The sequence below is a fragment of the Oncorhynchus kisutch genome, linkage group LG11 (genome assembly GCF_002021735.2).
Source record: "Oncorhynchus kisutch isolate 150728-3 linkage group LG11, Okis_V2, whole genome shotgun sequence".
Lineage (NCBI taxonomy): Eukaryota > Metazoa > Chordata > Actinopteri > Salmoniformes > Salmonidae > Oncorhynchus > Oncorhynchus kisutch.
Genome location: NC_034184.2, coordinates 39716648 through 39735192, shown reverse-complemented (window position 1 = coordinate 39735192; position 18545 = coordinate 39716648). Strand labels below are relative to the sequence as shown.

The 18545-nt window shown below is 42.9% G+C and overlaps 1 protein-coding gene across 5 annotated transcripts in view; it reads left to right on the top strand.

The window, feature by feature from the left end:
* LOC109898846 (latent-transforming growth factor beta-binding protein 1) overlaps window positions 1–18545 on the top strand; it is a 128290-nt gene that overhangs the window by 1716 nt on the left and 108029 nt on the right. For all 5 annotated transcript variants that reach the window (XM_031835757.1, XM_031835756.1, XM_031835758.1 and 2 more), the window contains exons 2-3: window positions 16–86; window positions 9271–9571. In XM_031835757.1, the coding sequence (XP_031691617.1) occupies window positions 16–86; window positions 9271–9571 (372 nt within the window). The remainder of the gene's footprint in view (window positions 1–15; window positions 87–9270; window positions 9572–18545) is intronic.

Below are 18545 nucleotides of genomic sequence, written 5' to 3'. Positions count from 1 at the left end.
TGGGTGTTATTGCAGGGTGAATGTCTGTGGAGGGCAGTGCTGTCATGGATGGAGTAAGGCCTCTGGGTCACAGCAGTGCACAAAGCGTGAGTATACACTACATCACCACAGCCGAGCCACCGCTGCCAAATCGTTGCAGTTGTTCAAAATGTTTTTCCAAATTATTGACAACAGTCTTGGATTCACTCTACACTCCTAGAAGAAAAGGTACTATCTAGATCCTGAAAGGGTTCTTCGGCTGTCCCCATAGGAGAACCTTTTGAAGAACCCTTGTTAGTCCCAGGTAGATCCCTTTTTGCTTCTAAGTAGAACCATTTTGGGTTCCATGTTGAACCCTTTCCACAAGAGGCTTCTACATGGAACCCAAAATGGTTCTACCTGGAACCAAAAAGGGTTTTACTTGGAACCAAGAATAGACCTCCTATGAGGACAGCCGAGGGAACCCTATTGGAACCTTTTTTTCTAAGAGTGTACTTGGCACCTCATAACTTCTTCCTTTGGAAAATGTACACAATCGTCTTCGCTCGTGTTGTTCATCAGACAGCACATGTGCCAGAACCCCAGCATCATACCATGTATATTCCATCCAGAATACCCCCTCCCCTACTCTACTTGGAAACTCACCCAAGCAAACATACGTATATGTTTTCAAGGCGCCTTTAGCTGATTTGTGGCCCCAGATTGGAGAACAACACCTTTCTATGTTGCTCTTTATAAGTAACTGGCATTGCTGGCAGTGGCTCTACCCACCTGGGAACAATGCCGGGACTGTCAGTGTGTTATGGCCCATGTTGCAGAGTCATGAGGACACTGTTATTGCATAGGACTGGGCGCGCAGGGCCGGCCGAAAGAGAAGCAGGTTTAGAGTGAATTATACCTCTTGGCTCGGCCCCACCAGTGGGATCTCTTTCTTATTCGACCGTAAGGCCTTGCCAGCTGGTTATATAAGAGACAGACGGCTTTCTTCTGCGACGAGTCTGGTGGACCTCCTGGGGAAACCAGGGTTACGTTTTAGTCTAGGACCCCTGGTTCATATGTTTAATAGGCCCAGTGCGCCTGTTCTGCTCTACTCTGCTCTGGTCTACTCACACTTAAGACTGGACTGCACTTAGTACAGGGACTCTTTGTCGCTGCCTTGGTGCCAGTGGTATGTGTGTAAGTCTGTGTTGGTGTTTGTTTGGGTGTATGTGTATATATGGTGCCTTCAGAAAGTATTCATATCCTACACTTTGTTGTGTTACAGCCTGAATTCCAAATGGATTCAACATTTATTTTTTCTTACTCATCTACTTAATGGAGAAAGTGAACACGTTTTTTTAGAAATGTATGCAAATATATTGGAAATGAAATACAGAAATATCTCATTTACATAAGTATTCACACCCCTGAGTCAATACCTTGTAGAGGCACCTTTGGCAGTGATTACTGCTGTGAGTCTTTCTGGGTAAGTCTCAGAGCTTTCCACACCTGTATTATGCAACATTATTCTTGCCATTATTCTTTTCCAAAAATGTAGAGCTCTGTCAAATTGGTTGTTGATCATCGCTAGACAACCATTTTCAGGTCTTGCCATAAATTTTCAAGTAGATTTAAGTCAAAACTGTAACTTGGCCACTCAAGAACATTCACTGTCTTCTTGATTTGGCCTTGTGTTTTATAATATTGTCCTGCTGAAAGATGAATTCATCTCCCAGTGTCTGGTGGAAAACAGACTGAACCAGGTTTTCTTCTAGGATTTTGCCTGTGGTTAGTTCTTTTCTGTTTCAATTTTATCCTGAAAAACTTTGCAGTCCGTAACAATTATAAACATACCCATCTAAGTGACTGAGTGTATTGATACACAGTACAAAGTGTAATTAATAACTTCACCATGCTGCTTTTTTTTTTACACAATTACAATTGGGTGCCCTTCTTTGCGAGGCATTGGAAAACCTCCCTGTACTTTGGGGTTGAATCTGTGTTTGAAATTCAATGCTCAACTGAGGGACCTTACAGATAATTGTATGTGTGGGGTACAGAAATTAGGTAGTTATTCGAAAATCATGTTAAACACTATTATTACACACAGAGTAAGTCCATTTAACTTATTATGTGACTTGTTAAGTGCATTTTTACTCCTGCCCTTATTTAGGCTTGTCATAACAAAGGGTTTGGATACTTATTGACTCAAGACATTTCAGCTTTTAACTTTTTATTAATTTGTAAAATAAAATAATTGAAAAACCTAATTCAACTTTGACATTATGGGCTATTGTGTGTAGGCAAGTGAAAATACATCTAAATGTAATCTATTTTAAATTCAGGCTGTAACACAACAACATGTGGGGAAAGTAAAGGTTGTGAATACTTCCTGAAGGCGCTGCATGAGTATGTGTTTATCGTTCAGTGTTGAGTTGTTCATGTGTCATTAACCGTGCAGCTCCTTGATAACATGCACAGATTTTTTTGTGGGACCTTTTTTTTTTTTTTTTACTCATTGGAATTCCCACTACTCTTGTCCAGTGTCCAATATCGTAGCTGTTCTCATTGGCAGAGGTTAGGTGGAGAAGTGGGGGCAGGCATGCAATGCACCATGAGGGAATGCTCCTGTTTACATGGGCACGGGGAACGCTGTGCAAGGCCTCTGGAAAATAACCAACAGTGGACATCCCTTCAGTACCCATGGTTTGGATTGGTCTTTTTGATGTCATGATCAGAGCCCAGTACTCCCTACTGTAGCCAGATGCTGGAACCAGGGGGGTGGACAGGATGGAGTAATGCTGCGTTTAGACCTCATACCAATCGGCATAGCGGGTCAAGAAAACAAGAAAGAGCGTGACGGCAAAAGCAAACCAGCACAACGGTATGCGTTGCTATGGTGATTTCCGTAAACAAACCGTGTAAATCAACATCCAGTAGAAAACAAGGCTTACGCAGAGGGTAAAATGTAGAATATTTTAACTCTGGCATGGCCTGTCTACCGTGGCGGCTGACGGCATTTACCGTTGTGCTCTCATTGAAAACAATGATATCCGGTTTGCCGTCTAACTTCTACCATATAAACGCAACATAAAGATGAAATGTTACAGAGAGTTTCAAGACTGCTTTAGAAAAACCTCCAAAGATCTTTGTGCCACTAGATTTATTTTAGTGTACAGCTTCTCTTTCTGGAAAAATGTCTGTATGTTCTTGAAATCTTTTTATTTTCTAAACTCAACCTCAGATCATCCGGTGTTCAGCACTCATTTGATTATGATTTCCCACTGGTTGTGATATTAATATTTACAGTAGTATAACACAAGGAGGCACTGTGAGAGGTTTTCTCTGTGATTACCATTAATCAATAGCATGAATTGCTTTAGACAACCCTACTAAATATGATGAATAATGAAAACTATGATTGATAAATTACTTTAACTGACCAACACATATACTTGGCTTCCCCCCTTATTTCTTTATTTTTATTCTGCTTGTTTTTTCCTATATGAAATTTTTTTGATTGTCAGTCACATGTTTTATGGATAGATTTCCATCTTCCTATATATCTTTTGCTCAATCGGTTTTTCAGGATCAGCTCTTTACTTTTCTCCACCTACCTTGTCATGGGAGATGGACTATGTTGTAAATCCACCCGTTAAATGTTTAATGGCGTTTGATTTTCAGGACAACCCAGCCCCCCACCCACTACCCTCACTGAAAATGCCAACAAAAGGCTTTCTTAATAGAAATGTATTTTGTTTGTTCTGGCAATGCCTTAGACATGGCTTGCTAGCACCCTGCATAAAGTGTTCTTTCAGGTTGTCAGTCACGCCAACAACCCCCAACCTCCCACCAAGGCAAGCTTTGAGATTTTCCAGATAGCAAGTAGAAGCTGTGAATATCTTACAACACTTCACCACTAGGATATTTAATCCAGGATATTGTCCATGCAAAGCCACACACAATACAGACTCAAGACTTCATGTGCATTTAAGAGTGAGTGTAGCTCATTCTAACAAGTTCCTTAAACAGTGACAGAGATGGAGAAAGCTGAAAACTTGGCCTATTTATTACATGGCAAATGGACCAAGCATGTTTAATCATAAAGCTGTTATTGGCATTCCTTATTAGATGACATCATGTTGTAACCACAACAGTAATGTTGTAAATATGTTATAAATGTTTTGTGCCTTAGAATATTATTATTATAATTGTTTTTGTCTCAATGGCATCCAGACAGTTCCAGTCATGTGATGCAGATACTAACAACTCCTCTCTGTCCTCTTAACGAACTGTAGTCTAATAGAGATTGAGCAAACATCCCGAGGATTGATTCAGTCTAGTCCAGATGCAGAGCAGGTAGTCTAACGACATATGATTATTGAATTGCAGAGCAGAATAGCACTCTGTTGTCTTTTCTGCTAGGTTCAAGACTATCCGCAAGAGAAAATGGCTTTAGTAATAATAGGCCTATAATATAGAATACATGTCACTTAGCAGTCACTTTAATACAAAAGTGAGTAAAAGTACAGTGAGTGCATTCATTTTTCGAGTGTATAGGCCTTTGTGATCCCTGTGGGAATTCAATCCAAGACCTTGGAGTTGCCAGCTCTACGCTCTTACCAACACTCTTACCAAGCTGTGTATTAACACTCTGGAGCAGTAATTTCCTGTTCCTGTTCTACCTGTTCACGAATTGTAGAACTCCAGTGTTCCTCTTTAATATTCCAGAAGTTCAATTCAAGAGAAAGAAAATGAAAGATGCAGTGATTAGTTTCACTTGTTTGTCTGAAAGAGACATGTGTTAGATGGTCTTTGAGATCCATTTGGCCTTAGGCAGCAGCACCTCCACCAGGCTCAATTCCTCCTCTTCCACTGGAGTCTGGCATGGCTATTCACAATGGGGAGCCGCATGGCAATCGCACGCTTTGAAAAGCTGCCCAGCTCATTTCTCCCTTAACCGAGTGCAACCCAAAAGTAGGCAGACCAGGCCAGACAAAACAACAAGAAAATATTTCACTTCGGAGTAGCTGCACAGCACAGCGGAGGATCCGTCTTCATTTTTCATGAAGGATTGCTCAAGAAGAGGCCGCTTGAAACTCCCCCAAAATTAAGAGAATGTGACAGGTTCAACCATTTTATATATTTAAGCTCTCTTGTGCCTTTGCCTTGCGCGTCCCTAAAAAAACAGCACAGGGTGTTGAAAGCAAATGAGGCAGCCAGATACTATAGTGAGGTGGATAGGATGGACTCGCAAAAGTGTCTTTGTGCTCTTGGTCCTCATCGTTATCTGAGGATAATTTAAGCAGGCTTTAGCGCTACTGGGCTAGTCCAACCTATGGGAGAAATATAAGGACTATAGCCTATTGGAAGAGGAAAATGACCTCTTTCGAAGATGAACAAGGAAGAGGTAAAAACTATACTGTAAACTTTTCCTTTACGGTATTAAGATGCTCTTGTTATCCAGGTAATTCCACCATTATATAATTATGTCTTCGTCTCTCAGTTGCCTTACCAGGACTCCCCTTTGCAGACCTCATATCAAGGTTTTATATTCCTGATTACTTGACGTTTTCTTTGTAGATTTCCTTGGTTACTCAGGGCCGTCAGGTTCACTATATATGCAGAAGTATGGGGACACCCCTTCAAATGAGTGGATTCGGCTGTTTCAGACACTCCCGTTGCTGACAGGTCAATAAAATCGAGCACACAGCCATGCAATCTCCATAGACAGTCATTGGCAGTAGATTGGCCTTACTGAAGAGCTCAGTGGCTTTCAACATGGCACCGTCATAGGAGCTGCCCTGGTTAACTGTAAGTGCTGTTATTAGGAAGTGGAAACATCTAGGAGGAACAACGGCTCAGCCGCAAAGTGGTAGGCCATACAAATTTACAGAACGGGACCGCAGAGTGCTGAAGCACGTAGCCAAGCAGTCGCACACAAGCCTAAGATCACCATGTGCAATGCCAAGCGTTGGCTGGAGTGCTGTAAATCTCGCCGCCATTTGACTCTGAAGCAGTGGAAACGCGTTCTCTGGAGTGATGAATCACGCTTCAACATCTGGCAGTCGGATGGATGAATTTGGGTTTGGCGGATACCAGGAGAACTCTACCTGCCAGAATGCATAGTGCCAACTGTAAAATTTGGTGGAGGAGTAATAATTGTCTGGGGCTGTTTTTTAGGGTTCGGGCTAGGCCCCTTAGTTCAAGTGAAGGGAAATCTTAACGCTACAGCATACAATGACATTATAGACAATTCTTCCAATTTTGTGGCAACAGTTTGGGGAGGCCCTTTCCTGTTTCAGCACAATGCCCTTGTGTACAAAGTGAGGTCCATACAGAAATGGTTTGTCAAGATCGGTATGGAAGGACTTGACTTGCCTGCACAGAGCCCTGACCTGAACCCCTTTCGGATGAATTGGAACACTGACTACGAGCCAGGCTTTATCGCCCAAGATCAGTGCCCGACCTCATTAATTCTGAATGGAAGCAAGTGGCTGAATGGAAGCAAATCCCCACAGCAATGTTCTAACATCTAGTGGAAAGCCTTCCCAGAAGAGTGGAGGCTGTTATAGCAGCAAAGGGTGGACAAACTCCATATTAATGCCCATGATTTTGGAATGAGATGTTCGGCAAGCAGGTGTCTACATACTTTTAGTCATGTAGTGATGTGTTTAGTCTCTTCATCTCCTCTATGCATGCATGCCGTAATTCTTTTCAGAGATCGCAGCCGCCTGCCAAGACCAGGCGAGCACGACTTGGACAGGTTTTTTTCCAAGGTAGAGAGCTAAAGGGAAGGGAATTCAAAAGAGATGGAGGAAAAGAGGAGGCTAATTCTTATCAGGGAAATCGGTTAATCTGTCCATTCTTAGACAATGGAAATAAGTGACACGATAGATGGAGAAAACAGAGCAGTTTTCATCCCAGCCCAGCACCTGGTGATTTATGATTAGTCTGCTGATTAAGGGGAACGTATCTGGCTGTTGTCATTGTGCAGCGCCGATTCGGATTCCCTGGATCTGGAGCAGCAGTTAAGTGGGGTGAGGACTAAGTATGGGCACAATACCATGGCAACAGGAATGGCTTAATTGACTTGGCTCTCCACCTGCTTTAGTGAAGCATAATGTCAGACTGGAAGTTTACAATGCTGTCTTGTGTCAACTCCAGCGATAAACACAATGATGAAATATAATTTATAGAAATGGCCATTGAGGCCCAGACTGCTTGAGTCAGCATTGTAGCCACAGGTGCTCTGTCTGTATCCTACATATTGTACAGGAGGTGGGCAGAAAGACAGTTTATGAGCGAGGACAAAGACATATTTTCTTTCTTGTCAAAAAACAGTATTCACACAACTGCAGCACCATTTCAGAGCCAATTTAACTTTGTGGTAGAGAAATAAATCAAGAAATATAAACTTTAGTTCATCTGCTGCCCTGGGAATCAGTGAGACCTTAGGGATCGGTGTGGACAGGCTGTAGGATGGGGGGTTGTTCAACTAATGGGACATCCCGTAACATCTGCACTGGATCATCGGCGTGGAACATTATTTCCTGAGAAAGGTAGTGTCGGTTGTATATCCACTAGTATAAGCATATGATGCTGCACCTTGATTTCCCCCGGTGATTAATGTAGGCACACACACAAATACATTTTTGTGTTCCACGACAGACCCTTGCAGACCCCAGCAACACTCCCTATGAGTCAACCGAGGTGTCGTCTTATCAAAGTGGGACGTCACTTATTTCCCCTCCCCAGCTAGCGCTGAAATCGGCATCACGTACGCCGTGCCCTTGTCACAGGACAGCGCTCTTGTGTAGCCCTATTCGCAAACCGATGGTAGCCTTACTCAGGTCCAGCGGCGAAAAAAATCGAACCATTTACTCTACTCAGAAAAGAAAGCAAAGAAAAGCAAATGTCCCAGAGTGATAGTGTGGGGTATGTATAAACCAAAACATCATTTAGCAGGAGTGTAATCTGTAGATGTAATCGCCCTCTGATGCTTCTAAGGGGGGGTCTCTTGTTGCACAGCGTTTATTAGGACTCATGTGTCTAAATAGCTCAGTCGGGTAAAAAAAAAGAAGCTTTGAGCCAGTGGTGAGTCATTAGTAGACGCCTATTGAGAGTGAGAGGGATTTGGATTTGTTTTCATGTCCTTGGGCGATGCATGACTTGCTTTTTGATGCAGTTTGCTCTCTCTCTCTCTCTCTCTCTCTCATTAATCACTTTCACATATCAAAAGGAACTAGTGATGGTAATGAGGAGTGTGGTGGAGGAGCCCTCCTCAGGGAGCCTGTGGGGCTGGGCAGAGACATTTGTTCTTGCACTTCACACACACACCACCTCTGGAATGATGGCACAAAAAGTGGGCTTGATTTGATTATCTACTGTGTGTGTGTGTGTGTGTGTGTGTGTGTGTGTGTGTGTGTGTGTGTGTGTGTGTGTGTGTGTGTGTGTGTGTGTGTGTGTGTGTATGTACACGCGCATTGGAGTGTGTAAGAATTGGCCACTGTGGCCTCGAGGCAGGCTTTGTAGTTGAAAAATGACAGTCCCAGTCCTGTGCCTTTTTAAGAGAAGGGAGCACAGTGTAATTACAGGCTACCTGCCAGCCTCCTGTAACAACTCAAACACACACACACACACACACATACACACACAGTCCCTCTCTCTGATGCCCCAACCCACCGCACATATGTCATTGTGCCGGGGACTCCAGTAATTGGTTACCGAGCCTCAGCTTGTGTAAAGCACTGTCAAACTCTCAGCTTTGGGAGGGTACATTCACAGTGTGGGGAACCGTGGAGGTGGTATTTACTTTGGCTGCTAATACTAATAATGAGAGTGAGACACGGGAACAGCTTTCTCCGACTAGGATTGTTAGGGATTTAGATTCTGTCACCGGGTTTTCTATCCCTGTCCCTCTGCCTTTTCCACGACAAAAATCTTATTATGAATGCTAAGAACTGTAGAGATGAATTTTTTAACCAGGAAAAACAGAGACTCTATGTTTGGTAATGCATTATTAATTCATGATACTTTTGTCCTAAATCGTACATTACTTCTGGTTTGAGTAATGACTCTATGGCACCTAAATGAACCCCCACTACCTGAGTTTCCTCAATAAATGTCTGAAAATAGCTCCCTGAGACAACGTCATATAACTGGCATTTAACATGGTATATTATGTCTGCTTCTGGAGTTTGTATATGTTGTGTGAGAGTGTATGTATGCATGTGTGTGTGAATATGTACACGTTGCTATGTCACTCACTCTCTCTTTCTCTCTCTTCCCCCCCTATGTTTTGTGCTGCAGCCAACTGTCTGCCCCAGTGCCAGAATGGAGGAATGTGTCTGAGGCCCCAGCTCTGTGTCTGCAAGCCGGGCTCCAAGGGCAAAGCATGTGAACAGAACACCATGCCCACCTCCTCCTACCCAGCGCAGCCAGGGAACGGCCACACCAATGGACACAGCAATGGGCACACCAAGGGACACAACGTAGTGCCCCAGCGGCCCATCCCCCAGCAGGGTTATTTTCCTGGGCCAGTCCCTGTCAGCAACATGGCCCAGATGACCCTGACTGTCAAGCAATCCCCCCACCTGGTCCGGCCCCAGCAGTGAGTATTCTCTCTACAAGTGCAGCATGTGGTTGACAACACCCACTCCATTTATTGCAATCTATATTGAAGTTATGAGAATGCTTGGAATGGTTTGTTTAAGACATCACTCTCTTCCAATCTGTTTTTGTTTCGCGCTCTTCACAGTTTATTAGTAGTGGAGTCGAAGGGGTGCATACTGTCAAACAAAGGCAGAGTTGGTCTGAGGGCTCATCTGTAAATAATCATATTGGCACTGCTGGTGCCCCACACTGTGCCAGAGAGGACAGTGAGGCCCCCAGCAACACTGAACAGAAATCATGTTTCTCTGTGAGAGTTTTCACAATGTCCTTTAAACTGTACTCCCTCCTGCTGTGTTGACTGTGTTATTGGGGTTTATCAACCTTCCATCAGTGTGATAGGTAGAATCACTTACACCATTTTAAGACTGTGTATTTGAAAAGATGCTAACTTCTCCTGTGGTTGGCCTATCGGTTTGTTTTGCCTGTCACCACAGTAGACTGCTGGAAAATGTGCAGTCATATCGGACACGGCGCAAGGCCCTCGACTTGTCAAGAGTAATCAGCGTGAATGCAGACTGTGTAAATCTCAGTTCACACTCGAATGTGGGGCAGCGTGTTGATAGAAATGTCCAAAATTGCCTCACATCAGGTCCAACCAATGTTGGCATGGGTGGCCTAGTTCTGGTATCGATTAATGATATTTCAAATGTTAATGAATCCATTTTATGTGCTGTGTCTTCACTGTAAAACATCGGAGGTTTTGCGTTGCTCAGGCGGTGTAATTGCACCCAGATCTGTGTGCTCGAAAGCTGCTCTCAATTTACACTGAGGATTATTTCTCACGGGGAGCTATTCCCCCATCACTTATATGAGTGCAGGAACATGTTATCTGATATTTCAAATAAAAACATACTCTCCAGATCTATCATTCATAATCAGATCAGTTAGATATGCAAAAAGCAGCGGCAGGGCAAGATAAATACCATTACAAACTGCATTTTTACTAAATGGGTCAAATTTCTGTTCAATTTCAAGAGATTTCAGATTATATTTTGGTATGACACCCAGAGAGATTGTCTAGTGTGATAAATGGATGACTGAGCCAATGGCTGGTCTCAGTGACACCTCTGACCCTTAAAATGTGACTGGAACGAATTGCAAAAATCACTGAAGTTGGAGACTTTTATCTCCCTCACCAACTTCAAACATCAGCTATCTGAGCAGCTAACCGATCGCTGCAGCTGTACATAGTCTATTGGTAAATAGCCCACCCTTTTTCACCTACCTCATCCCCATACTGTTTTTATTTATTTACTTTTCTGCTCTTTTGCACACCAATATCTCTACCTGTACATGACCATCTGATCATTCATCACTCCAGTGTTAATCTGCAAAATTGTAATTATTTGCCTACCTCATGCCTTTTGCACACATTGTATATAGACTCCCCCTTTGTTTTCTACTGTGTTATTGACTTGTTAATTGTTTACTCCATGTGTAACTCTTTGTTGTCTGCTCACACTGCTATGCTTTATCTTGGCCAGGTCGCAGTTGCAAATGAGAACTTGTTCTCAACTAGCCTACCTGGTTAAATAAAGGTTAAATAAAAAAATAAAAAAAATAAAAAAAAATGACAAATGATCGGGTTGTCTAGCCAAACACATGCCCTGTGACCCCATCAAAGAGAGGGTCGTCAGGGCAGTGGAAGTGGGCTCCTTGACTGATGGGATTTCATTGGTCAGATCCAACAGTGATGTCACTGAATGGGTTAACCTGTTTTCATCACTCTAGTTTATTTAACACCTATGCTATTATGTCTAGTATAGGATTTTTGTATGACTCTTTTGTTAGTCTTGCGTATCCACATTGGTTGACGGATTGCAATGAGACATCGTTGGTGCGGTTGTAGGTTCAGTCATTTAGGTTCAGTCATTTAGGTTCAGTCATTTCGGTTCAGTCATCCATGCTGTGCTGTGAGGAGTCTCGCCCCATAATTTCTGTTAAACACATAAATCATGGGGAAAAGTTTGTTACTGTAATGTCTGCTAGTATGGTTCAATTGGTATCGAGAGCTTTGTTTAGTAGTGGGTGAATGTGCCATTGTTATTATAAGTGTCTGACCTCATAGAATACCCAGACTAACCTTACAAAGACTTGGGCAAAGACTTGGGTGATTTGTCGGTTGCGAGTGCTGATTTCTCAGGAAAGATCAAAGTGTGATAGAAGAGGTTTGGATTTTAAATGTTTTTATTTAACTCGGTAAGTCAGTTAAGAACAAATTCAGATTTACAATGATGGCCTACCGGGGAACATTGGGTTAACTGCCTAGTGGTTAGAGCATTGGACTTGTAACTGGAAGGTTGCAAGTTCAAACCCCTGAGCTGACAAGGTACAAATCTGTCGTTCTGCCCCTGAACAGGCAGTTAACCCACTGTTCCTAGGCCGTCATTGAAAATAAGAATTTGTTCTTAACTGACTTGCCTGGTTAAAAATAAATAAATAAAAATTCAGGGGCAGTGTGACAGATTTTTACCCTGTCAGCTCAGGGATTCGATCCAGCAACCTTTTGGTTACTGGCCCATCACGCTAACCACTAGGCTACCTGCCGCCCCATATTGGGCTTGCCTCTGGAATGGGCTCTGGCATTGTTCACAGGGAGATTTAGAGCTAAGGAAATCGTGTGTGTGTGTGTGTGTGTGTGTGTGTTCCGCGGCTGCAGTAAAGAACCTCATCCAGACAAAATAACTTTGAGTAGCACTACTGGTCATACCTGAGGGGCCAAAACAAGCCCTTCTGTGCTGTCAGAGGGAAATTACGTGCTGTCTTTGTTTTTACTTCATTTACTCAAGGTACGAAAAAATACAGAAACAAGAGGAGTGAAGCAATTGGAAGCCTAGGCGGGCAGCACAGGTGGCTCTATCGCCTCTTTTCTTCCTAAAGTCAGCGTGATACCGTCCGCCTGTCTCCTACACAGACCCACATCTACAGTAGAGCAGGAAAGGTTTAAGGATATTTGCTGACATTCCTACTGTAAACTGTAAGGGAAATGAGTCTCTAAATGTATAGTGCTGCTCCTGTAATGGGAGCTCTATGGTGGTACTGTATGGTGTGTCCCAGGAGTAGGCCAGGCTGTGGTCTAACTCCTGCCCCTGTGGTTCTGTGTCCTGACCTTGTGTCCTGACAGGCCTCTGAACACATGACAGTGCTGGATACACTGACTGTGTGATAATGCCTGTGTGATAATGCCATGCCTGGTATTGGAGTGGGTCACGTGATGTGTGTGTGTCTTTTTCTCCCTCTGCACTCTCTATCTTTCTGTCTTTACCCCCTTCTCTGAGAAAACCCCAGCAGAGCCATGTGTCATCAGCCCACATCGGTTTGAAGTAACATTCCCCATTTCCAAGGAACGAATTACCTTACCTCTCAGCACTTGTGGAGATAGGTATAGACAAATGACACTCTCCTTTCTGCTCCTCCTCCTTCTCCACTTCTCCAGTGCTGATGTTTCCAGGTGCGTGTGTGTGTGTGTGTGTGTGTGTGTGTGTGTGTGTGTGTGTGTGTGTGTGTGTGTGTGTGTGTGTGTGTGTGTGTGTGTGTGTGTGTGTGTGTGTGTGTGTGTGTGTGTGTGTGTGTGTGTGTGTGTGTGTGTGTGTGTGTGTGTGTGTGTGTGTGTGTGTGTGTGTAACTCCCCGAGCAGGAATTTCTTTGTGGTGCCAATATGTTCCTAGTTACACCCAGGAAGTTAGCTATTTCTCCTTTCTCTGGTTGTATAAAATGAAAATGGGAACTGTATCCAAGCATCCATCTTTTGAGTAGAATCCCACTGGAACTAAGTGAATCACATGGGATCAGCTCCAAATTCCAAGTGTGCAAGTTGCTGGGTCTGGGTGTTGAGTCAATCAAGGAATCAGAGAATCAACTAACCGCAACGGAGCACTGACAAAACGTGGATTTCCTGCGCGCGCTCTCTTTTTCCTCTCCGTCTCTCTGTCTTTCTCTCTCTGTCTCTCATCTGACACATTCGTGCTGATAAACTATGAGCGGGCTCTGTTTACATTTACTGGGTTCACTACGGTAGAGCAGAGTGTGTCGGTTCTCTTGGGGAGGACTGGGAATGGTAACGGGGCCAGTGGTGGAGTGTGTGAGCGTGGCCAGAGAATTTGAGTGCTGAAGGTCGAGACTGCACAGGTTCACCCCCCCTGTCAATGGTCTGTTTATATAGAAATGAGCAAGATCTCTGCTCTGATATTTCAGACTACCAACCAGGCTCTTGTAACCATTCCTTGAATAAAGTGAAACGCTGAAAAAATATCAATTTTTTTTTCTATTTAATTGCACAGCCATTGCCAGCACACCTAGTCTTGCCAGATATTTTGTTGAGACTGGAATAAGATCTTATGTTTACAACTTCTCCCTTTCCCTCTTTCTTTCTCTCTCCCTCTGCCTACCCTGACTTTTCAGTTCTCTTTTGCTGGTGTATTTAAAGCTTAGCTGCAGTAGACCCCACTGTATTTATTTGACAGAGTAACAACATTTCATGCATGCCATCGGTGGTAGAAATCCTTTAAATCTCAGACTGAAGCCAGGTTCTGATGGGACTGTGCTTTGCCACGATGGTCAAAGCCCCCACCCCAAAATAACCCCAAACAAACATATTAGTGTTCCTGTTGTGTCTGCTCCAGTCACAACAAATCATTGACCTCCCGTTGACTTCACACATTCCATGACAATCCTCTTCCTTGTTTTGTAAACCACCCTTAAACTACCTGTTTGTTTGGTCTGGCTATTATTAAAGCCCTTTGATGTCTGAAGCCACCCATTCAGACTACAGCCAGCCTCATAGATCAAGTCAAAGTGGTAAGAACAACAAAGAGTGGATGAGGCTCTTGTGTCACTGAAACCTTGGCTATGCCCTTGAGAGGAGACCAGCTTAAATAGATATGCTGGTGTCAATGGCAATCGGCACCCGTTCTCCTTAGACGCTCTCAATCCACCCCAGAGCTTCTCATCTACACGGAACCAGTTGGTATCTATCTCCCAAGCAGCAGGCTAAAGTACTAGAGAACAGATCTGTCCATCCTCTATCTTTCTCTTTCTCTCTACCTCTCTCTCCCTTCCTGACTCTGGGCATTTCCATTGAAAAGGACCCATGAGCACCAACCTGTTGATAGTAGCGTATCAAATTGGGTGTCAATGACGGCTAAGCGTTTCTAATTTTGGTCAATTGAGGCATAGTTACATTTTTCAACCATTTTCCATCTTACACATTAGGCATAAGTAAAGGCTTTGATTTCTGGATAAGCAGATGGAAAATGGGTCTTGGAAAACGTCCAGAAAAGTCTTAAACGTATCAGAAATATATCAAAACACAACAATGTTGATGTTAAGACCCCTGCCAACAAATATCACACTTACATTTTGTTTTGGAATTTATGAAATATTGCCTTTTTTTATTATTAAGTGATTAAAACTCGTAATTCCGTTACCAGATCTGTAACGGAATTGCTGCAACTGAATTGGCTACAATGGGTAATTATAATAGTCACAAACCACAGTTGGGTCACCTGCTACTGTCCTCCCTTCCACTGGCATAATGGTATGTTCAGCTCATCATTTATTTTGTCTTCCTGTCGCCTGTTGGTCAAACCAAGATTGTTAAAACAGTCTAAATCTGGACAACCCCTCCCTTTCTCTCTCTCTCTCTCTCTCTCTCTCTCTCTCTCTCTCTCTCTCTCTCTCTCTCTCTCTCTCTCTCTCTCTCTCTCTCTCTCTCTCTCTCTCGCTCTCTCTCTCTCTGCCTCTCTCTCTCCCCCTCTCTCTCTCCCCCTCTCTCTCTCCCCCTCTCTCTCTCTCTGCCTCTCTTTCTCCAGTTAATGTCACCTCTACCAGCTCTTACTGACACCTACCCATGAGCCCCCTCTCTTTCCATTTACTGTAATCAGCACCCTCACCCACTAAGCACCGACCGACACCGGACATCCATGGAAGTTGAAAAGTAGTTGAAAACCCTGGTCAGTCCCTGGACCAAATTTAAACCTATCATAGATGCATGTTTCACAAGTTTGGATAGTACAGCAGAGTACAGTGTACAGAGTACAGTACAGTGAGTAGAGCACAGTAGAGTAATACAGTACAATACAGTACAATGAGTAGAGTAGAGTAAAGTAGAGTATACTCCAATACAGTAGTACAGTATAATACAGTACAGTAAGGTAAAGAACATTTGAGTATAGTACAGTAGAGTAGAGTACAGTATATTATACTGTACACTACTGTAGTGAACTATACTCTACTTTACTGTACTGTACTCTACTGTAATCTACTGTACTCTAGTCTATTCTACTGTACTGAACTCTACACTACTTCTACTCTGCTCTGCTATATTGTACTGCACTGTACTCTACTGTGCTGTGCTGTGCTGCGCTGTGATGTTCAAACTTGTGAAACATGAGGAGAGTTACATTAATATCCATAATTATGCATTTCTGTGTAGCACAGATCAGGGACTCATGTAAATGCACTTTGCTTACTGTAGTTCAATAACCAAAATATATTTCCTTCAAAGTCAAGGTGTTGTGTAATAGCTAACACCCCATTATTTCTGCGGACATCTTTGAATCTTCATTCGGAGCAGATATTTAAGAGTTTTTGGAAAACTTGGTCGCAATAAAACCTGAGGGAGATTTTTCCCTAATTTCATTACCAAAGTTTGATTAATCCACTAAATTAGTTTTATTACATTTTACAGTGGAACTTGTTAAATGTAGTCATTGTGCATAGAGTTGTATGGTTTATTAAACAAAAAAATCATGATTTTGGTTTGGCATACATTTTGAAGTGAAAAAACTGAGTCAAAGCGTAATTCGATACCATGGATTTGCCCCTCTACGACTGCTGCTGATGAGATGGATTTGCAGTGACTGGGAAGAATACAGTGCGACCCTCTTACTACAACAGAGGGCTTCTGTTTCAGTATTGTGTTTGATGGTTGGAGGGCCAAACTCATACCTCTGTGGCTGTGAGAAGGCTGGGCAAAGCCTCCTAAGTAGGTAGCTTTGCTGTGTGTCAGCGAGTATTTAGCAGAGCTGGGTCAGGGAGAGACCAGCCTGACCTCTCACCTCTCGTCATTGGGGAGGAGGTAAAGAGATACGCCCTTATATACTAGGAATGGGGAGTGATGAAGGTACCGCCGACACACTCACATGAACACGTGTACACACACACCACACACACGCACATTTACTGTATATAGTATTCACTAGGGTGAATGGCGGGAACCCAGTTATAGAAATTTACCGGGGTTTACCAGCCAAAATCACTCCCTTTTCCCCGGGATAAATAACTGCGAGAAATTATAAGAAATGATTTATATGAACAGTGAAATGGAACTGTTAAATTATATGCGATGTCTCAATCTGGATTCTCTACGGCCTCTGCATGATGTACCATGAATGCTCAGGGTGGGGACAGACAGCCCTTCTCAGAATGGAGCGCAGTTCACAATGCATGTAGACCTATCATCTCATCATGGTGACAGGCATAGTCTATGCTACAGTAATATCAAGACCGAATGCGCATCAAATTGACCCATCTCCATCTGGCTTTCGGGGGTCAATTCATATTTTTAGTGTAAAGATCTTTTTTTTTTTTAATTGCAGCTGGAAATTTTCAATACAGCCAATCACTCTAATATTTTTGCTTTAAATCAGTGCACGCGCGCACGGACACTCACACAGTATTTCTCCCTCTCCATCACCTCCATTCAAATTGCATCCAAAATAGATAACCTGTTCTATATTGAAATTGGAGTATCTGTCCATAGGACCACTTTAAGCCATACACTCCACTGAGCTGGGCTTTACAGAAGAGTGGCCAGAAAAAAAGCCATTGCTTAAAGAAAAAAATAAGCAAACATGTTTGGTGTTAGCCAAAAGACATGTGGGAGACTCCCCAAACATATTGAAGAAGGTACTCTGGTCAGATGAGCTTTTTGTCCATCAAGGAAAACGCTATGTCTGGCGCAAACCCAACACCTCTCATCACCCCGAGAACACCATCCCCACAGTGGAGCATGGTGGTGGCAGCATCATGATGTGGGGATGTTTTCCATTGGCAGAGACTGGGAAACTGGTTAGAACTGAAGGAATGATGGATGGGGCTAAATACAGGGAAATTCTTGAGAGAAACATGTTTCAGTCTTCCAAAGGTTTGAGACTGGAACAGGGGTTCACCTTCCAGCAGGACAATGACCCTAAGCATACTGCTAAAGCAACACTCGAGTGGTTTAAGGAGAAATATTTAAATGTCTTGGAATGGCCTAGCCAAAGCCCAGACCTCAATCCAATTGAGAATCTGTGGTATGACTTAAAGATTGCTGTACACCAGCAAAACCCATTAAACTTGAAGGAGCTGGAGCAGTTTTTCCTTGAAGAATGGGCAAAAATCCCAGTGGCTAGATGTGCCAAGCTTATAGAGACATACCGCAAGAGATTTGCAGCTGTAATTGCTGCAAAAGGTGGCTCTACAAAGTATTGACTTTGGGGGGTGAATAGTTATGCACGCTCAAGTTTTCCGTTTTTTTTCTTATTTCTTGTTTGTTACACAATAAAACATATTTTGCATCTTTAAAGTGGTTGGCATGTTGTGTGTCAAATGATATAAATCCCCCCCCAAAAAAACTATTTTAATTCCAGGTTGTAAGGCAACAAAATAGGAAAAATGCCAAGGGGGTAAATACTTTCACTATATTATTCAAGGATGTCATTAGAATGATGAAGATAAAGGCAACTTAACTTATTTCATTTAACTGTTGAAAGCGAGGAAGAAATGAAGCAACAATAGAGAGCGAAAGAGGAGGCTAATAACATTAGGGGAAATATTATGAAAGGTATAAATGCGTCAGCCTACTAATTATACAAATAAGCTCTATTATATTTCAAAATGAATATCTAATTCCCCAGCCTATATTTGTA